General features: G+C 39.5%; 2 protein-coding genes across 4 annotated transcripts; both read right to left on the bottom strand.

The window, feature by feature from the left end:
* Positions 1-976: 976 nt before the first annotated feature.
* Positions 977-4,418, bottom strand: LOC306878473 (uncharacterized protein). 3 transcript variants are annotated; one of them, XM_079430870.1, is made up of 8 exons: positions 4,349-4,418; positions 3,181-3,329; positions 2,811-2,886; positions 2,219-2,493; positions 1,982-2,116; positions 1,404-1,483; positions 1,179-1,259; positions 977-1,104 (listed from the first exon to the last, which is right to left on the bottom strand). In XM_079430870.1, exons 2-8 carry the CDS (start codon positions 3,289-3,291, stop codon positions 996-998), a joined length of 867 nt encoding a protein of 288 aa, XP_079286996.1. In that variant the 5' UTR covers positions 3,292-3,329; positions 4,349-4,418; the 3' UTR covers positions 977-995. The 3 variants fall into 3 exon arrangements, with proteins under 3 accessions (XP_079286996.1, XP_079286994.1, XP_079286995.1); XM_079430868.1 differs by having other exon boundaries at positions 3,181-3,394; positions 4,358-4,418; XM_079430869.1 differs by having other exon boundaries at positions 3,217-3,394; positions 4,358-4,418.
* A 1,883-nt stretch (positions 4,419-6,301) lies between these two features.
* LOC306882745 (uncharacterized protein) lies at positions 6,302-11,785 on the bottom strand. The gene is made up of 11 exons (XM_079437600.1): positions 11,459-11,785; positions 10,824-10,941; positions 10,383-10,623; positions 9,997-10,270; positions 9,741-9,918; positions 9,512-9,588; positions 9,161-9,341; positions 8,803-9,051; positions 8,512-8,683; positions 8,249-8,397; positions 6,302-8,144 (listed from the first exon to the last, which is right to left on the bottom strand). Exons 1-11 carry the CDS (start codon positions 11,738-11,740, stop codon positions 7,966-7,968), a joined length of 2,100 nt encoding a protein of 699 aa, XP_079293726.1. The 5' UTR covers positions 11,741-11,785; the 3' UTR covers positions 6,302-7,965.
* Between the last annotated feature and the right edge of the window lie 7,120 nt (positions 11,786-18,905).

Below are 18,905 nucleotides of genomic sequence, written 5' to 3'. Positions count from 1 at the left end.
TAACTTTAGCTGACTCGCATATCAATTTGTAAATAATTTTTTATACATTTAATCAAATAAATTCTTATCTTTAGGTCCATGGACCTAATGATGCCACAAGTCACCAGCTGGGAAGGATGATCATGGAAAGACTGCTATCCAAACTGCAGGATACAATGAGTCGCCTACCCCTAGATCTAGATTATTTGCAGTTTTTATGCGGTCATGAGCTTCTCTTCATTTCATCAGTCTATGATCAAATTTCAGTCCCAGGGGAACTCCTTGGCGAACTGTCAACCTTGAAAAACACAGTGGATAGGCATATTGACAATAACAATGAACCTGTTACTGCCCTTGAAGTGGAATTTGGAGGTAAGGGGCCCCCAAAGTTTATTATTTCCAGAGAACATCTTCAGTACCTAGTTAATATGCAGCTATCTGTTCCATGTATTGCCTAGCTTCTTGGTGTGTCAACAAGGACAATCAAACGTCGCCTCACTGAGTATGGCATTTCTCTAAAGGACACCTACAGTAAAATCACAGATGAAGAACTTGACAACCTAGTGAGATCAATCAAAGCTAAAAGTCCACACCTAGGCCATAGAATGATGAAGGGACACTTACAAGCCTTGGGTCATCGTGTGCAATGGACAAGAGTTTGGGATTCCATGCATCGAGTGGACTCTGCTGGAATACTTGCAAGAATTACACAATTGAGATGTGTAGTCAGAAGGACTTATTCCATCAAGGGCCCTCTTCATGTTGTTCACGTAGACACAAACCATAAGCTGATAAGGTATGTCATGCGTGTCAAGCCATTGATGTAATGCTACTGATAAAAGTATATGTGACCCTTTCTGTGAAAATATCACATATTGTGATCACATTACATTATGTGAAGTCATTATTTGTGAGTTTGTGTTTTCTAATTCTATTTAAATTCTTTGAAAATGTATGAAGGAATATAAGTAATGCCCAAGATTGTTTTGATATTTTTAATCCTTAAAAATGATTTATTATACATGCACCATAGCTCTTTGATAGAAGTCAGTTCGAGAAACACAGATCTTGAAATCCTTGCTGTCATCTACCCTTCTTGCCAACAAACGCAATACATCATCTGGACTATAAAAACAGGAAAAGATTAGTAAAGAATTCTGATGTCTCAGGGTTGTTAAAATGTAATAAATAAACTGTACCATTTCATGTCTGGGCCTTGGTTTTGCTGTACTGGTGTGCCACACGGAGGACTACTCTCATAATCCAGTGTCTGTAATATACTGAGTATATACCCAATGGTTAGATTGACTTCTTATAACATTTACAACACGTTATAACACTTATAATACTTAAAACATGTTTTTAATACATAACATTATTAAATGTCTGTAAATGAAATAACTTTTCAAATCATTAAAAATTACCTATCTCCACAAACGCTTGCATGCATGGGCAACTCTGTCTGTGAAAATGTGTCTAAACAAATGGGACACTGTCCCTCATCCTATAATGGCAAAAGGACAACTGATTAAGTATTATACAATAAAATCCCAATTAAAACACAATTGGTTATTTCCAAACTCCAATCAAGTTATTTGTTTAATTTGTCACTTTAAATACTTTGGTCACCAATATTTTGCAAGATCTAAACAAGCACTCGCTGTCTCAGTTTTTTTTAACTTTACAATTTACTAAACATTTAGAACTGAATCAGAATGTTTTTTGTATTGACTTCTAACATTTGTGTATAGTTTGAAAACTATAAAAATAGGGCATTCTCAACCAGTGTTATTTACCTCTTGCAAAATGGTCTTTATGTACCAATGAGAGACAGTATAATTACAATCAATTAATCAAAAGTGCTTGACAATAAGGCACTACAAAGAAAATACCATGCATTACCATTTTACTAACTGCACCGGTCCTTATGCACTTAAATTAAAAGCAAATGTATTCTCAAATATTTTGAATATATTAAAAACAGCATTTTCATTTAGCTCACCTCAAAACTTGTGGTGGGTGTAGGAGAACAAGTTTGTATTGAAGTGGTGGGTGTAGGTGTAGAAGCTGGGGCTGTAGGGGTAACTGCTCTGGTAATCTCACCAACTACTTTTACATCATCATCATCTTCAGTAGTCTGAAATGACAAAACGAGATATATATTCTGCCTAAAAGAAAACTTAACTGAAAAATGTTATAATAAATTCTACTAAAAAATGTCATTGTGTAAACAACATACCTCATCATTAGCTGACTGTGTGCAGCCACCACAAGATTTAACATGCAAGTACAAAACTGGTAGTGGCATTGTGGTTTTACAAGTACGACACTCAACCTTTGGCATCTTCGCAAACTCTTCTGCTGAGAATGGCATCGGATCAAGACATAACTCTTCTTGAAGAGGGACCATATACAGTGCTGTTCTTCCAGCGGTGGTAGCCATTTTGAGAAGGCTGCCTGTATAACCCTCTGAGTCTGGAGGGACAACAGTAAGCTTTCTTCTTCCATTCCCACCTGACAATTTAAAAACACATTAACAAATCCAGCAATAAAAGGTCTTTACTATATAATTGGGCTTTATACTGTAGCTAAAAACGAAGTGCTTTTATAAAAAAAAAAAACTTACAACACAGTGCAAAAAACAGTGCTTCCCATATTCTATTAACACTTCCCTGTGTACTATTATTAAAAAAGGATGTAGCCTGGGATGTAAGGTTAGAATGCCAGGGGAAATGTTCAATTAATAACTACCTATGGAAATTACTTACACTACAGTATACTCTACTCAGATATTCATGTTTGTGTCTGTTCTGGTTGACAGTACAGCATACCTGGTGCCTTATAAAATAACCACCCTCCAGTAAGTGACTTCATCTTTGGAAATTCAGCTTCAAGGAGCTTGCATAACTGAAATAAACATGAAACAGAACAAGGGTTCTCAAACAACCATACAAAGTAAAAACTAAATCTTTATCACATTGAAAATTTTACATGCATTTGTTTGTCATTTTTATACATACTAATTCACATTTTGCTATGTTTAAGCAAATTATGTTCATTCATCTCAGCATGTTTTGAAAGTGGAATATTACTTTGAAGCAGTTAATTATATATTATTCGCAGGGTGATAAAGAAATAATCCTGCTCTAAAATCAGATGGCACAAACTAACAAATTAGATTGTACTATAAAATGAACTTACATCCGAATGGTTCACATTGGATGAAATTGTAATCACCCGTTTTCCTAGTCCGGCCTGGAGTAGTTCAAGCTCTTCAGAAGGTGTGGGTGAGGTGTCAGTGTTGCTGCTCATTAAATATATGGAAACAGCAAATGGTTTCCAAGGTGTGGCTTTCACATGTATTTGTGGATTTGGAGTTTTCTTCTTTGCTTTTTTAAACATCCCAGGAAAAGATCTACAAATAATAAAACAATGTTAATTATAATATTAAACATTCAAAAGACAATTGTTAAGATAATTAGATGTGGATGCGGCAATATCTGGCCATATCCTGCTCTATTCGAGGCTGAGAAATAGCAGGAGGCTGCTGTCGTTGTTGTGGCTGCTGCTGCTGACCCTGAGCTGACTGAATCTGACCAAGGCTTTGGGTCAGAAGACCTATTAAATTATGTGCAGCTGTACAGACATCTGAATATTCTCTCTGTTAAATATGTCATGACAACATCATATAGGATTATCTGGATCAGGGGTTTTAAACTCAGTTCCTGGAGGGCAGCGGCTCTGCACAGTTGAGCTCAAACCCTAATCAAACACATCTGATTCAGCTAATCAAGATCTTCAGGATTTCTAGAAACCTCCAAACAGGTGTGGGTTGGAGCTGGTTTGAGCTAAACTGTGCAGAGCTGTGGCCCTCCAGGAATTGAGTTTCACACAACTGATCTAGAATAAGTGCATTAACAATGTATCATATTAACATCACAGCTTTTAAACATAGTCTATATGGATGTGACCTACTGTATATAAATCAACTTGTTCGGAATCAGAAAGAGGTTTATTTCAAATTATGTTTGCACATACAAGGGATTTGTTTTGTATTATTTGTTTTCAATTTACAGTATATTTTGAGAGACACCTTTGGCATCGTTTATAGTCCATAATACAACTAGGACGTGGAGAATAATAATTATTATTTATTAATTATAAAACAACGTGAAAGGTGTGCATATTGAGAGAAATGTAACGTTACAGCCGCCGACACACTTAACGTTGCGTCGGCGATTAGCTAATCGCCACATTAACCGCATTAATTGATCTCTAACTTACTTAACTTGAGCAAACGCGTTGATACACATAGTTACATATAGTTATCGGTCTATCTAGCGAACTTGAAGAAAGCGATCAATAATACATAACTTACCTGTGATCCATCACCCGCATGTCTCTGCTCAGCCATTTCGATCGATCCACTCACTCGGTCTGGGGCTCGCGCTGATGACGTAACGAGAAGGACGCGCCTTCGTCCCTTGTACACACCCCAACCTCTTGACCCCTCCCCCACGTCAAATCAGGGACACAAAGCGAGGCGCAAAGAAAAAAGAAGCGCAAAGGAAAGCTTGCGCCGCAGAGGCACGGATGACTGAAACGCGGATTTAAAGGAGCGGCGCAAAGGGAAATATGTGTTGCAAAGTCAATGCTGCTGAAGTTTTACTTTGCTAAACTTTATTTTTTCTCTCAGTGGTTAACTTTTCTTTTGCTATTTTTTTTTTTACTTGCAAAAAAGCATTTTTTTTCTCAATACTCTATTTTTTTTTGCAAAACTTTTTTTTTTTTTTGCAAAACATATTTTTTGTTTGCAAAACATTGTTTTATTTTGCAGATCTATATGGCCCTATTTTGACTCCATAGGTGACCCATACTCGAAATTGGTGCTCTGCGTTTAACCCATCCAAGTGCACACACACAGCAGTGAGTAGTGAACAAATACGCACACACACACACACACCCGGAGCAGTAGGCAGCCATGCTGCAGCGCCCGGGGAGCATGGTATTGAGGGTGGAGAGAGCGCTGGACATTCACTCCCCCCACCTACAATCCCTGCCGGCCGGGGACTCGAACCCGCAACCTTTCGATTACGAGTCCGACTCTCTAACCATTAGCCACTACTGTCAGGTAGATTTATGTAGCCAACCAAAGTAAGGTTTAGAATACGTTTTTCGATGTCAGTGTAGTCAGTGTCAGGTTTACTACTCTGTTGCTGTAGTGTGATTAGGACTTACCTTCTTAACCTATTAATAACACAAATTTACATCAATGTCTATAAATATATTTTTTACAGGTGTACTTGTGGAAATTGTGCACGCATGGCCGTCGAGAGAGAAAATATATGTTGCAGGGAAATACCACAGGTACTCCACAACTACACTTGATATATTTTTTGCAACCCCTTTTTTTTTTTCCTGCTTCAAAAATATGAAAGATTACTGTAAATAACAGTGCCATTATGGTTTTTTCTTTTACAGGTCACAAGAAGAATGAGCCAAGTTCCCCACGACATATCATGCATGACAGACCATCCCGGCCTTGAACCTGTGTGTTTAAATATATATTCTTTGCAAAATGCAATGAATGTTTATAGAGCTGACTATGGGCGTGTGAGCGTCAGAGGGATGGAAAGGTAAGGTCAATCTTTACTTTACTTTACTTACTTTTGTCATTTAGCAGACGCTTTTGTCCAAAGCGACTTACAAATAAGAAAAAGTAACTAAAACTAAAAAGTTACAACTCTATAAATACTATCTACCCACATATTTAAGAAAATAAAGAAATTAAATAAAATTGACACATGCATATAACAACAACATTTCAATAATAAACATATCAATGAAAAAAATTTAATAAAAAGCTACTACTATCCCTTGCCGGTGTCCCTGCCCGGTGGAGTCGCACGGTAGAGTCGATGGTCTTTACTTATGGTAAATGTAAAATGTAAATGAAAGTTCACATTTTCGCACGGTAGAGTCAATCTTACACAGTTGTTACATGTTGTCTAAATAGAATTGTGCTGTTACATCCATATTACTTTATGAGTTCAGTGCATTGCACAGCCATACTGTCTGATCTATGTTAGAAATGACAAAACATGCAATAGGGGTGGGAATCTTTTACCATCTCACGATTCAATTCGATTCCGATTCTTGAGGCCACGATTCGATTCAAAATCGATTTTCGATTCAAAAAGATTTTCGATTCAAAATGATTCGATTTTATTCATAATGATTTCTAATCGGGTTTCTGATCATGATCTACTCTCATCTGCTTTGCTATACAGAATGACAAACGGAGACATTAAAGTGTCTTTTTCACATTTATTAAGTTAAATTCTCAGGGAAGTGTCTTTTATCAAAAACATTGTCTGGTTCTCAATTGCTACTCATTAGTAGCTAGCTATAAAATAAGTTGGAACAAAAATAAAGTGCTTCTTCATAATACAAAATGGTTGAAAATAGATGCATTTCCCAGGAAAGTTGCAGTTTACCACAAATATCATGTAGAACACAACCGGAGAAGACAAAAAAACATCTATATTTCTCAGTCAGATTCAGTAACTTAAAGAATAACAAGTTATGACAATAAAGTGCTTCTTTCAAAATGAAAAATAGTACCCCTAAGCTACCTGTCTTTGAAATGTTCATGACAGTGTCTCTTGCAACAACAGAACTGTAAACTGTGCAACTGATTATATGATTTTCAACAAATCATGAAAAAAACGACATGAACTGTGTCCAAGGTTACTGTCCATTTGCAGATGCAACATTCAGGTTCTTTTGTAGGAAAAGAAGCTGATCAACATGTGCAGGAGTGAGACTGCTTCGCTGTGCTGTCACTATATCTCCAGCGGTGGAGAAAACTCTCCCAGCTGCAACGCTAGTGCCAGGGATACACAAGTATCGCTTAGCCAGTCCAGCTAAGAGAGGAAAAGCTGTCTGATGGGTCCTCCACCAGCTGAGCGGTTTCTCTGACAGAGACAGGGGAGGGGCTTCAAGATACTTCTTCTGTTCCTCTTCAGCTCTGGAGCTGGCAGATGTACGGACAACACTGACCTCAGTAAATGTCTTGCCCAATAGTAATATTGGTCTGTAACATGCAGACGAACCCCTCGTTCTCCACCACACTGTAAGGCCTTAGGTCTTTGGCAATGAAGCAAGCGATAGACCGAGTAATTTTTTTTGCTCTCTCGGAGTTGGCAGGGAGTTTCGTGAAGCACTGCAGTGTGCGTTGGTCTGCAGCTGGCGGCTGACTCAGCTCCGTGTCGCTGAGCTCCGGGTGATGCCTAGTAATATGAGCACGCGCATTTATTGTGCTGCCGAAGTACTTGGTCTTCGTTTTGCAAAGCTTGCACACTGTGTGTGTCATGTCCAGTGCAGTGCTTCCAGGCATTCGGTAAAAACCGAAATGACACCAAACTTTAGCTTTAAGTGAAGACGGGGCTGATTGGATCTCCCTCTCATCCATATTTGCTTCCTCTTTGTTTTAGTGATTTGCCACGCACGCTTACGTTCAAAAACCAGCTGCGTGGTGGCATCAGCACAGACCAGTAGGCTAGTTACAAAAATGGAGGCGAACAGCCAGCTGATTTTATTTATTTATTAAATCGATTCTTGGACATTTCAGATCGATTCTGAATCGTTGCAAATGAGAATCTAGATTTTTCTGTGAATCGATTTTTTGGCACACCCCTAACATGCAATAATGACAGATACTTATTGATGTGACATTTTTATTGTGCCTCCGCATCATACAAACATAAAACAAGAATAACCTGTTAACAAAATAAATACTAAAATGAACAATATGTGCTTTCCTCTCCCTCTCTCAATGCAGGCGGTGCAGACATTTGGCCTATAGATGGTTTGTCAGCTGGTGCTGGGGTTTCCTTGGAAGAAGTGTACGTGTTGTCATCACTTCATGTGTGGTGCTGCGCATACGAAGGGAGTTTCCTGATGCTGCAGGGCAATATGTCGGCTTTAGACCCCCCCTCGACTGAAACGTGACACATGCTCAGCAATGGCTTTCTCCATGGAAGGTCTTTCATACTGAGCAGACAGGTACGGAGGCACAGGAATCCGCTCTATGGCATCCAGATATGGAAAGGGATCATGGACAACCTCTTCAAAAACACTGTCCATCAAGTTGATGACATAGCCTGTGAATTATGAGTAAAGTTCAATTCGTTTATTTGCACAGTGACTTTGCGTCTTTGCACATTTGTTAGTATGTTTAAAATAAATACTTTTTGGAAAAGCTTACAAAATGTTTGCTCTGTCTTTACTGGTTTGATGGTATATCCTCCCTTTTTGGCTTTTGGAAAGTGAAGCTTGTACACAAGTTTCCCTTTAGATGTTGTCGTTTGTGGCCGGACACAATTCTCATTGAAGTGCACTGCAGAAAGGTACAATCTAAAGCACAAGACAATAAAACAAACAAATAGTTTATATTGGGCCCCCTTTCACACATAATTGTTAATGCATAGTCTTGTGACCTATGTTCAAGTTGTGAGAGAGAAGACGTACCTGCATAGCATTCCGATGAAGGGGAAGACAACATTTTTGGGTGCAAAGTCCAAGATGACTTTGTGAAATGACTCCACAGTTGATGTTTGGTAATGTGGGCTCAGCTTCTCCACATCTGAAAGGACTCTCTTGTTTATCAGGACCTTATGTAGCCTATTCAGTGCTGTCGAACCTTGGGGAAAATCAGTCTAATGTTATTGATACAACACATAAATACTGGAGTATTTACGCAACATGCCCCATAACATGCTTATGAGTGTTTTAGGCAATTAACACACTGAGGTTACACACCTGGTTGAAACCACTTGCTACGTTCCTTAGACACCCTTTGTTCATGCTGACACTTAGGGAATGCTGGCTCAGAATGTGTGTGAATGTCTTGAATGTGGTTGATGATAGATGTCCATTTGGCTAACTTCTCTGGTCCTGAAACAGAGCTAGTGGCAGACCAGTACAGGTGGTTGATGATGCTCTTATGCCACTTCTTCACCAAACTGCAGTCCTTCTCTCTGGAAATTTTCTCCACCTTCTTTGACAATCCTAATGAAGTAAAAATTAAAGGTTGATGCAGTAAGCTTCTTCAGGTAGTGGGTACTTCAACCATGAATATTTGAAATGTATTTTCTGTAAACCAAGATGCAAGCATTACCTTTCGCCATGTGCCAGACGTCATAATAGTGGTTAATTTTACGATCCTTTAGGAACTTTTGTATCTGGGGGTGACGGTCAGTGACAATGCAGTCCAACTTTACACCGCTTTTCTCCAGGAGATCCAAGCTTCTTCTAAGGCCCTCCTTCTCCATGTGATAACTTCCCCCTACCTCGTTGCTCTGTGCAGAAAAACATAAAGATAAAATGTATTTTAATATCTCCATAAATTACATATATATTATGAAGTGTGTTTGAGAAGTAGCAATCTCTTGATCTCTTTGTAAACATTGATGATTAAGGTTGTATACTTGCAATTTTTAAGTAGTTGTACATAAGAGTGTTCAAATACCTGCACCAGCTGTATGTCTATAATGTTATTTGTCTCCAAGTCCATCATGGTGTAGCTCCCATACTTGGCAGAATGTCCTGCAATTACAAAAAGACAGTGTTTCTAATAATTTTAAAATACAGCAGAATTAGTTATATGACAGGATCACATCATCATCTGCATATTTACATGGGCTTGTGCAATGTAATGTTTTAATATCAACAGAACAAATAGACATAAAAATGTCCACCTGGCGAGTCTGCTCGCATGTCACCACCAAGAATGACATTCTTGTTCTGGCTCAGGTAGTGCAGTTGCAAATTTTGTTCCTCATTCCACTTGTGGATGACAGCAGGTTCAAGGTATGTCCTGGCATGCCTTCTATAAGCATCGTATGTATGCGTTTTCAGGTACATCGCCCTAAACACCTTTTAAAACATTTAAAAAAAAAAATTAGTTGGCCTGTCCAACTTGGACCCATTTGGTGTGTACAAAGTAGACAATACCTTTTGCATCTTCAGAAAGGAAGCTCCACTGAAATAGATGGCAGCAGACAACTGAAGGTTGCCCACAGGGGTGCTGCCAATGACAGGCTGACTCCTCCACTGTCTAAAGAAGTTACAGTGAGGGCACAGTTGGTCAATGGCTATGAAGGTCCCTCTTCTGCGTGGACGGACATTACAAGCTCTGGTGCAAACAGGACAACTCTCAAACAGGCTAAGAAGACATTTTTCAAATACTATGAACTTTGCATCCTTATGGGATGGCAATGATGTGGCACTGAAAGAAAAAAAAAGAAATAACATTGTGCCTGTTAGTAAAAAACAAAAAATAAAGTCACAGTTTGTGTGAAAACATTGCTGAATTGTTAGAGAAATATAAGTGTACTTACAAAACCTGTGATGATTCTGTCTCAGTTGTAACAGACCGTGCAGGATCATATGTAGAATCTTGTGGATCAGGGCATACAGAGGAAACATCCCCCATTTCCATATCCTCCTCCAATTCAACACGGCGCCTTTTGGCTGGCCTTGAAAACTTCACTGGTGTCGATGTAAATGGCTGTATTGTTGGCCATGACATTGCAGTAGTTTGACATTGCACACTTTGAGACGACACTGACACCTGTATGCCTGCCAGTTTAAAAAATAGAATTAGTAAGGGAAATAATGGTAACCCACATAAGATTTCTAATAACTGGGCACAAGCCATGTTCTCTGTCCATTAGCAAAGACGGATCCTAATGATTAGTAGTAGAACTGAAAATAGCAGCTGACTAACCTAGCTAAACATATTATGCAGCACATACGTACTTAATGGTAAGTAAATTTACCTTTGCTTAGAAGGTGGGACCTCATTGTTTTCAAAGATAGTTGTGTTCCCCTGGATAACATAATAGGGCCATCAGTTTTCCAGCCTACATCATTTGTACACGAGGTCTGTGATGTACTCTGCAACACAAGAGTGCCAAAAAATCATACTTCAACTGTCAAACCAAAAATATTTGAACAAAATGACTAGAATACTTGTCAAATGACAATACTTTCAACTTAAGTGGTGGAGAAGGTGATGTTACCTAAAAGGAGCGAGTGAGATATCTGTAAGCAACCAAACTAACCTAGTTAGCTCCTGACCTTTATGAAATATAGGCTACATTATAAATCTACCCGGAATTTATATAGATGCATCTAACGTTACGGTTGTATTTTGTAGATTTATATGGCAATACATGCAGGAAATAATATTAATCTCTGCGTAAATAACGTAAGGTCTTCAGATTATTTCGTTATTTATGCTAGTTACTTAGTTTGCTAGTTATCTTAGGTTAAGGTTACTGTACTAGCATTTCACGTTTGATCTCGACAACACAGGGTAAATTATTGCTAATGTTGTTAGCTCACTAAGAAACATTCGTTATAAATATAAATCGCTATAACAGTCAATAAGTGGAAAAAAAACACTACTTACTGCTTGCAGTAGGGGTTGTAATGGCAATATAGTTGGAATTGCCCCCTTCTTCAGTGTCAAACGCTGAGCATAGCCTGCTTGATATTGTCCCAGGTTTGAAAAACTGTCCGTGGTAAAATGGGCAGAGCAAACTAACAACTTCGAATTGAATTGTTGCGGTATCCGGTTGTAGATAAACATCAACCATGCCTGTTGACAGTCCTTTTCTGTGGGAAGGGAATGAAAAGTGCTCACATCCCCTGCACAGCCTGGAACATAACATTTATAGCCATGATCCGTCATTGTCGGCACTGTCTTCGGACTTCGGATGACTCGTCTCGTCTGCGCAGGTCCGGCTGGCCTAGAGCATGGGCGGGTATATGCAAATGTGGTGGGCGTAACTATTACGCCTCTGGACTGTTACGTGTCAGTCGGTGTGGTGTTGGAATTGGCCCTTTTTTCAGTCGTCTTTTGCAAACACTTGATTTATATAAGAAGTAGGAAACGATGGTGTTTAAGACTCACAGTATGTTATGTCCATGTACTGAACTGTTATTATTCAACCATGCCAAGGTTAAATACAGTTTTCCATTCTATGGCACCTTTTTAAATTTAGTTCAAATGTGGTCATTGTGGATGTATTTTCAATGTCTTATAAGGTCAACTGCAGTCTCATTTAGACGTCATTTATACTGTTTCTGGACAAAATAAACACTTAGGCTGCATTCAATTAAATCTCATGTTTATTTCAATGTAATTTCTATACTTGTAAATTAACTTAAAGACACTGTGTTTCTACAAAAACTATGAAAACATAAGAAACTTCACCCACATGGTAATTTATAGTAAATACTATAGTAAAGTGTATTATACTGTATATTATAGTATTTACAAAACTTTGTTAAAGAATGCTACAGTATACCGTAATATTAACTATAGTGAACTGATAAACTGCAATACATGTAGTATACTTTCGTTTTTACTACAGTAAACTGTAGTGTATTGTAGTATAATATACCCTATAGTTGTAGAAAACTTAGTACAGTATTGGGTAAAGTAATTTGTTTATATTACTATAGTTGTTATATTACCACAAAAACTATATAATTACCACAACAAATTAATTCAATTACTTTACTATAGTATGGATTAAAAACACAATAGTATTTACTATAAATTACTATATTATTTTTTCATGTGGGTATACAGTGGATAACAATGAACAAATAACAAACAATTTAGTTTAGTTGGGTCCATACATTATGTTCACCTGTTGGAAAAAACTGGGGGACAAAATCGATTTTTGTTTATTTAAACTGCAATGAAAATAAAATTCTTAAAGATGGTATTCTTTATTCATGCAATAGTCAACTGTTCATGTGCCAAAATAATATTTGCATGCACAATAATGAAAAGAACACATTATGCTATAGTGCAAGGGTTTTCAAACTGGGATTCAAGACCAAAGCCAAAGGAAAATAATTTATATAATGCTTACCTTTGACTTAGTACCCGTCCTTTTGACAGATGACCGTTGCTGTTTGAATTTCCAAGTAACGTTAGCTCCTTCGCGTTGTGAAGGTCGTTCGTTGGTATTTCAGTAGGTTTTATAAAGTGTCCTCAACGTAGAATTAAATAAATTATATAAAGGAACTATCCCGGTGGTTATATCTTCAGTCTTTTGTAATAAACAGAATGTACTCGTTACTATCGTAACCTCGGTTCCCTGAGATATGGGAACGAGTACTGCGTCGTAAGACGCTTGTATGGGAAAAACTCCTTTTTTCCTCTTCACTGAAGCCTTTTCAATCACGCAGTGAAACTACACGTCCATTGGTTCGTGCAGTGCTATAAAATCGAACCAATGGCTCTGCGGCAGCGATGAGCAAGCCTATGGCTATGCAGCCCGCCAGAGCTTGCCAAAATGGGGGGGGCTTCTGGCTATATAAGCGGCCGAGGTACGTTCCCTGTTGATATTTCACTCGTACTGCATCGTAAGACGCTTGTATGGGAACCAGTACAATCACGCCGTACTATGATGGGAAACGGCTCAAACCGTAACTCCCGTGGGAGGACCCAGGGGAGTTAAAAATACACCAAGCACAGGCTGAGCCACCAGGGTCAACCATGGCCTGGGTGTCGTCCCATAAGTAGACACTTAGTGCCCATAATATGGACCTTCCAAGAGAAGGAGGGACTTGAGCAAAGTTGGTCAAGTGAACCCCTGAGATAGCTTATCTAGCCAGAAGCGGCAAACTAAGCAGAAAGGACCATTGCCTGCAAGGTGGGGACATCCAGGTTGTAAAACCTCATAAATTTGGACGGCAAGGACCAGCCGGCCGCCTCACAAATTTCCGAAATGGACACCCCGCTGGACCATGCCCAGGAAGAGGTGATGCCTCTGGTGGAATGGGCTTTGACTCCAATGGGGCACTGCAAGCCCAAGGAGGAATATGCTAGGGTGATAGCATCCACTATCCACCTGGAGATTCTTTGCTTCGTAACAGAGTGACATTTAGCATGGTTACTGAAGCTGACAAAAAGCTGTTCTGATCTCCTGAACGAGGCAGAACGCTCGATGTATACCCTCAGGGCCCTGACGGGGCAGAGCAGGGACAATTCCTGGTCATCCGTCGAGGGGGGATTCGCGGAAAGCGCTATGACCTGGACTCTGAACGGGGTGGAGAGCATCTTATGTACATAACCCAGCCTTAGTTTCAGGACGACCTTGGAGTCGTTAGGCCCGAATTCCAGGCAAGCAGGGTTGACAGAAAGGGCCTGCAGGTCTCCTACTCGCTTAACCGTCGCCAGTGCCAACAGCAGGGCGGTTTTAAACGAGAGCGATCTCAGCCTCACGGATTGCAATGGTTCAAACGGGGGGCCTCTCAAGGCCCTTAGCACGGTTGGTAAGTCCCAAGGTGGAACTGTACGAGGGCGAGGAGGGTTCAATCTCCTGACGCCTCATATAAACTGGATCACATCTCTGCCCACCGAACAACCAGCAATAGGGGCATGAAAAGCCGCTATGACTGAAGCGTAAACCTTGATGGTGGATAGGGAACGCTGTTTATCCAGCATCTCCTGCAGAAATGAAAGAACCACTGATACCTCAGAGGTAACCGGAACTAAGTCGCAGTCTTGACACCAAGCCGAGAAAATGGACCATGTCAGAGCATAAAGGCGTCTGGTAGACGGGGCTCTAGTTGCCGCCATAGTGTTTAAGACACGCTCTGGGAGGGCAAAAGGCTCCCGTTGAGCGGCTACACATGCAGGGCCCATAACTCGGGCCGTGGATGCCACAGCGTACTGTTCGCTTGAGAGAGGAGGTCCCGTCTCAAGGGAATGGGCCACAGGGCTCATCCGTCTCAGCAGCTGGAATAGTTCCGACACCCACGGCTGGTTCCTCCAGAAGGGGGCTATTAGAAGAAGCCTGTGCCGTTGTTCCCTGACTCGTCTGAGTACCTGAGGTTGCAGGGCGATTGGAGGGACTGCGTAGAGCGGAAGACTGGGCCACTCGTGGGCCAGGGCATCCGTGCTCTTCGTGAAATAGATTGGGCAGTGAGAGTTCTCTTCGGAGGCAAAGAGATCTACTCGAGCTCTGCCAAAGATGTCCCAGATTTTCTGAACCGTGAGCGAGTGGAGCGTCCATTCCTCTGAGGAGACATTGTTCCTTGGTTCATTTTGCCCGGCACATGCGTCGCCTTCAGTGAGCGCAGATTGGTCGGAGCCCAAACAAGAAGGTCTTTCGCCAGCGTGCAGAGGAGCTTCGAGACGAGACCGCCCTGGTGATTTATGTATGACACCACGGACCTGCTGTCTGAGCGCACTAGCACGTGGTGTTTCCTTATGTCCTGCAGGAAGAATTGACAGGCACGGCACACTGCTAGCATCTCTAGGCAGTTGATGTGCAGACCCGCTTCCTCCTCGGACCAAAGACTGAAGGTTGGCTTGCCCTCGCACAGCGCTCCCCCAACCCTTGTTGGAAGCGTCTGTCGTGACAACCTTCCTTCTGTGTGCCGTGTCCAAGATCACACCTCGCTTCAGCCAGAGGGGGTCCCTCCAATGGTTCAGGGCTGATACACAGGCCCGAGTCACCGTTATGTGATGGCGACCGTGACGCCAAGCCGCAGATGGAACCCTCTGCTTCAGCCAAAACTGGATTGGTCGCATGTGAAGCAGGCCCAACCGAAGCACTGGCGAAGCTGCTGCCATAAGGCCCAGCATTCTTTGAAGGAGGCCGCACGGCGCTAAATAGTCATGGCTCGTTCCGCTGAGACAGTTGCTGTCATCTGCACAGAGTCGATCACTGTTCCCAGGAACGACACTCGTTGGCTGGGTAACAGTGTGCTCTTAGCAAAGTTGACCCTGAGCGCCAGGCGATCTAAGTGGCTGAGGAGGAGGGTCTTGTGGAGGGTCCAGATATGGTCCTGGACTGACCGATGCAATTTAGACTTCATCTGCACGTCGGGTGGACGTCTAATATTTGTTGGGCAGCCTTTTGAAGTTTAATCCTCACATTCAGCCATATTGCAATATTTGTCTTTCCGTCTCCAAATTTAAGACCTCTTGAAATCAATAATTAAGACTTGCTTGTACAATTTAAGACTTTTTAAGGCCTTAAATTTGATACAACTAAATTTAAGACTATTTAAGACCCCGCGGAAACCCTGATATCTGGGTAGCCTATGTCACATAATTTTCTTTCTGGAATACCCCACTCCATGGTTATATTCTGTTCTTGTTTTTGTTCTTGCTGTGTTTATTTTTGTTTATCATCCAATAAAGTACAACTGGATTTGTATCCAGCACTACCTCCTCATCTCTGAGATCACCTACGTAACACACTGATTCTTGAGACATGGGACAGAACATGTCCAGCAATTGTAACTACTATCATTTAAAAATGAGAATATTTTCAATTATACATTTTATGAGGGATTAATGAGGGATTAGTAATAGTATTTAAAACAATTATCGCCATAAATTTAATTTTATCATTATTATATCAAGACACTTGTCTACTACTACTTGTCTACTACAAGACACTTGTCTGCTACTACTATCATTTAAAAATGAGAATATTTTCAATTATACATTTTATGAGGGATTAATGAGGGATTAGTAATAGTATTTAAAACAATTATCCCCATAAATTTAATTTTATCATTATTATATCAAGACACTTGTCTTCTCAATAAATCTAATCAGTGTGTCCACAGAGAAGGGTTCAATCATTCATATGCTACAAAATAGATAACAATGGTTTTTAATGATGAAAAAGAGCTTGTTTTATCAAAATCAACACTCAATAATATCTAAAATCAAAGCAAGGTTGTTTTCAAGGACACATACAAGTTTCATAAGGTTTCAAAGTAGTGTCCCCACTATTTGTCAACACCGTCAGACATTCATTAAAATGTAAAAAAAAAAGAAATCACAGAATATCACAGGCAGCTGTCACTCTAATGGACCCCCTTGCCACATTCCACCTTCTGCAGAGTACATCAATGTCAATGTCTAGCATCAACAGAAACAAAATGGCTACTACATGAACTCCATTTGTTTTGTGAAAGAAATGCCAAATTTGTTAACACCGTTAGATGTCACCACTAAGATTTTCTGTCTGACGATAGTGACAGGCCAATGACGAGTTGACATTCAAAGTGAAGTCATCACATTTTTGTAGCTTTCAAGTCATTTTTAATTATATTAAATATAAAATAGTGTTTAATAATGTATACCAATGTATACCAATAATGTATAAATACTAAATATACAGCATATATTGCTTTTGTGGATTGATAGTAATCACTTCTAGCAGAGTTAGGGTTAAGGGAACATAAGATTCAGGTAACATACGTCTGAGGGAACACATAACACTCAATAAAACATTGACATAATACATAATACCATAATACAGTTAGTTTGTATTCTGATCATGTGTTCTGATAATTTTTGGATCATTTGTTAAGATGTTTAAATGTGAATATTAAGATCCTTGTGAATTTAAATGGATAGTGGTAACGACTAATTGTTTTATTTGTTAATTTAACAAAACACCCTGTTTTGTCCCACTTCTGAAGAATCAGTGAACAGTTATTGATTAATGTTATTGAATACAAGGGACACTTCATTCATCAATGGACAATCTCAGATAAGTTTTCTTGCATTCATCATACACACATTATAACACATCCCCTGAACTGTTTGTTCATTCAATTTAATTACTTACTATACTGCAAGGCTGGTTTTACAGTATGTGTACTTACACTGTACTTACCTACAAAGGTACTGGGTAATACAAGGAAACTAAATGGAATAAGGTTAGGTTTAGGGGAAGGTTCAGGGTTAGTCCCAAGTTATTACCTATTTATTGTAGTTACTATACAAAGTATGCACCTGAGAAACAGGACTGTAAATTAAAGTGCAATTGAAAGGTTCTATGGATGTGAACCCTAGATGCCAATAATGAACCTAATTTTTATGTTTTGTATGCAAAAACAATGAGAAAAAATGGTTAAAATAAATTAGCTTAGTATGTAATAATTATTTCCATTGTGTTAATTTTATCTTTTAATCCAATTAGCATGAATGAAACAAGCTCTATCCACTAGATGGCGTCATGGACTAATGGTTCCCAACCACGTTTCTGGGGTACCACCAACACTGCACATTGTACACGACTCCTTTGTTTGACACATATATATTGGGTCTTAAGAGTGTTTCAGCTGTTTGACTAAGGAGACTGCAAAATGTACTGATACGCAAAATGTGCAGTGTTGGGGGTACTCAAAGAATGTGGTTGGAAACTACTGACATGGACAGTCTGTTCTGTGTACCGAAATCCATGCACTACAGTCAGCAAAATCCAGATAAGTTAAGGTGTAGGGTGTCTTCTTGCCTTCTTTGATCATTTGCATGCCTGGTCCCAATTTTGGAGCACTTGCTTTCCATCTACTTCAACTTAAAAAATTTAGTTTAGTTGCTGCCTTGAATTTATAAGTAATGAAATTGTCTGTGCAAGACACATTATATTAAATGGACTTACAAATCGAGTTCAATCTTTAATGAGTTGAAAGTTGAAGTTGGTTAAAATATGAGTTAAGTTGAAATTGGTTAAATTAATTTGATGAGTTAAAGTAATGGGAAAACATATGACTTGGCTTGATTTATTGATCAACTTATTTTTTACACTATACATAGTTCTTGTAAAATATTAGCATTTGCTGAACTGTTTAGTATAACTGTCCGTCAAGATTCCTTCCTCCTTTTGAGTGCTCCAAATAGACATTTTAAATTAGATATCGACCTTTTCCATTTATTACTCATAAATTTATCATTTACAACCCCTGGATCAATGTTGACCTCTGAATTCTGTGTGTGCAATTTCATAACTGACACCATATATCAGACATTCCATAATTATTCCACAATGCATTTCATTATAAAACTCTCAAATGAACTGTTT

Source organism: Barbus barbus, assembly GCF_936440315.1.
Source record: "Barbus barbus genome assembly, chromosome: 2".
NCBI lineage: Eukaryota > Metazoa > Chordata > Actinopteri > Cypriniformes > Cyprinidae > Barbus > Barbus barbus.
Note: the sequence above shows the minus strand (reverse complement) of the source record. Positions and strands in the feature narration are given on the sequence as shown.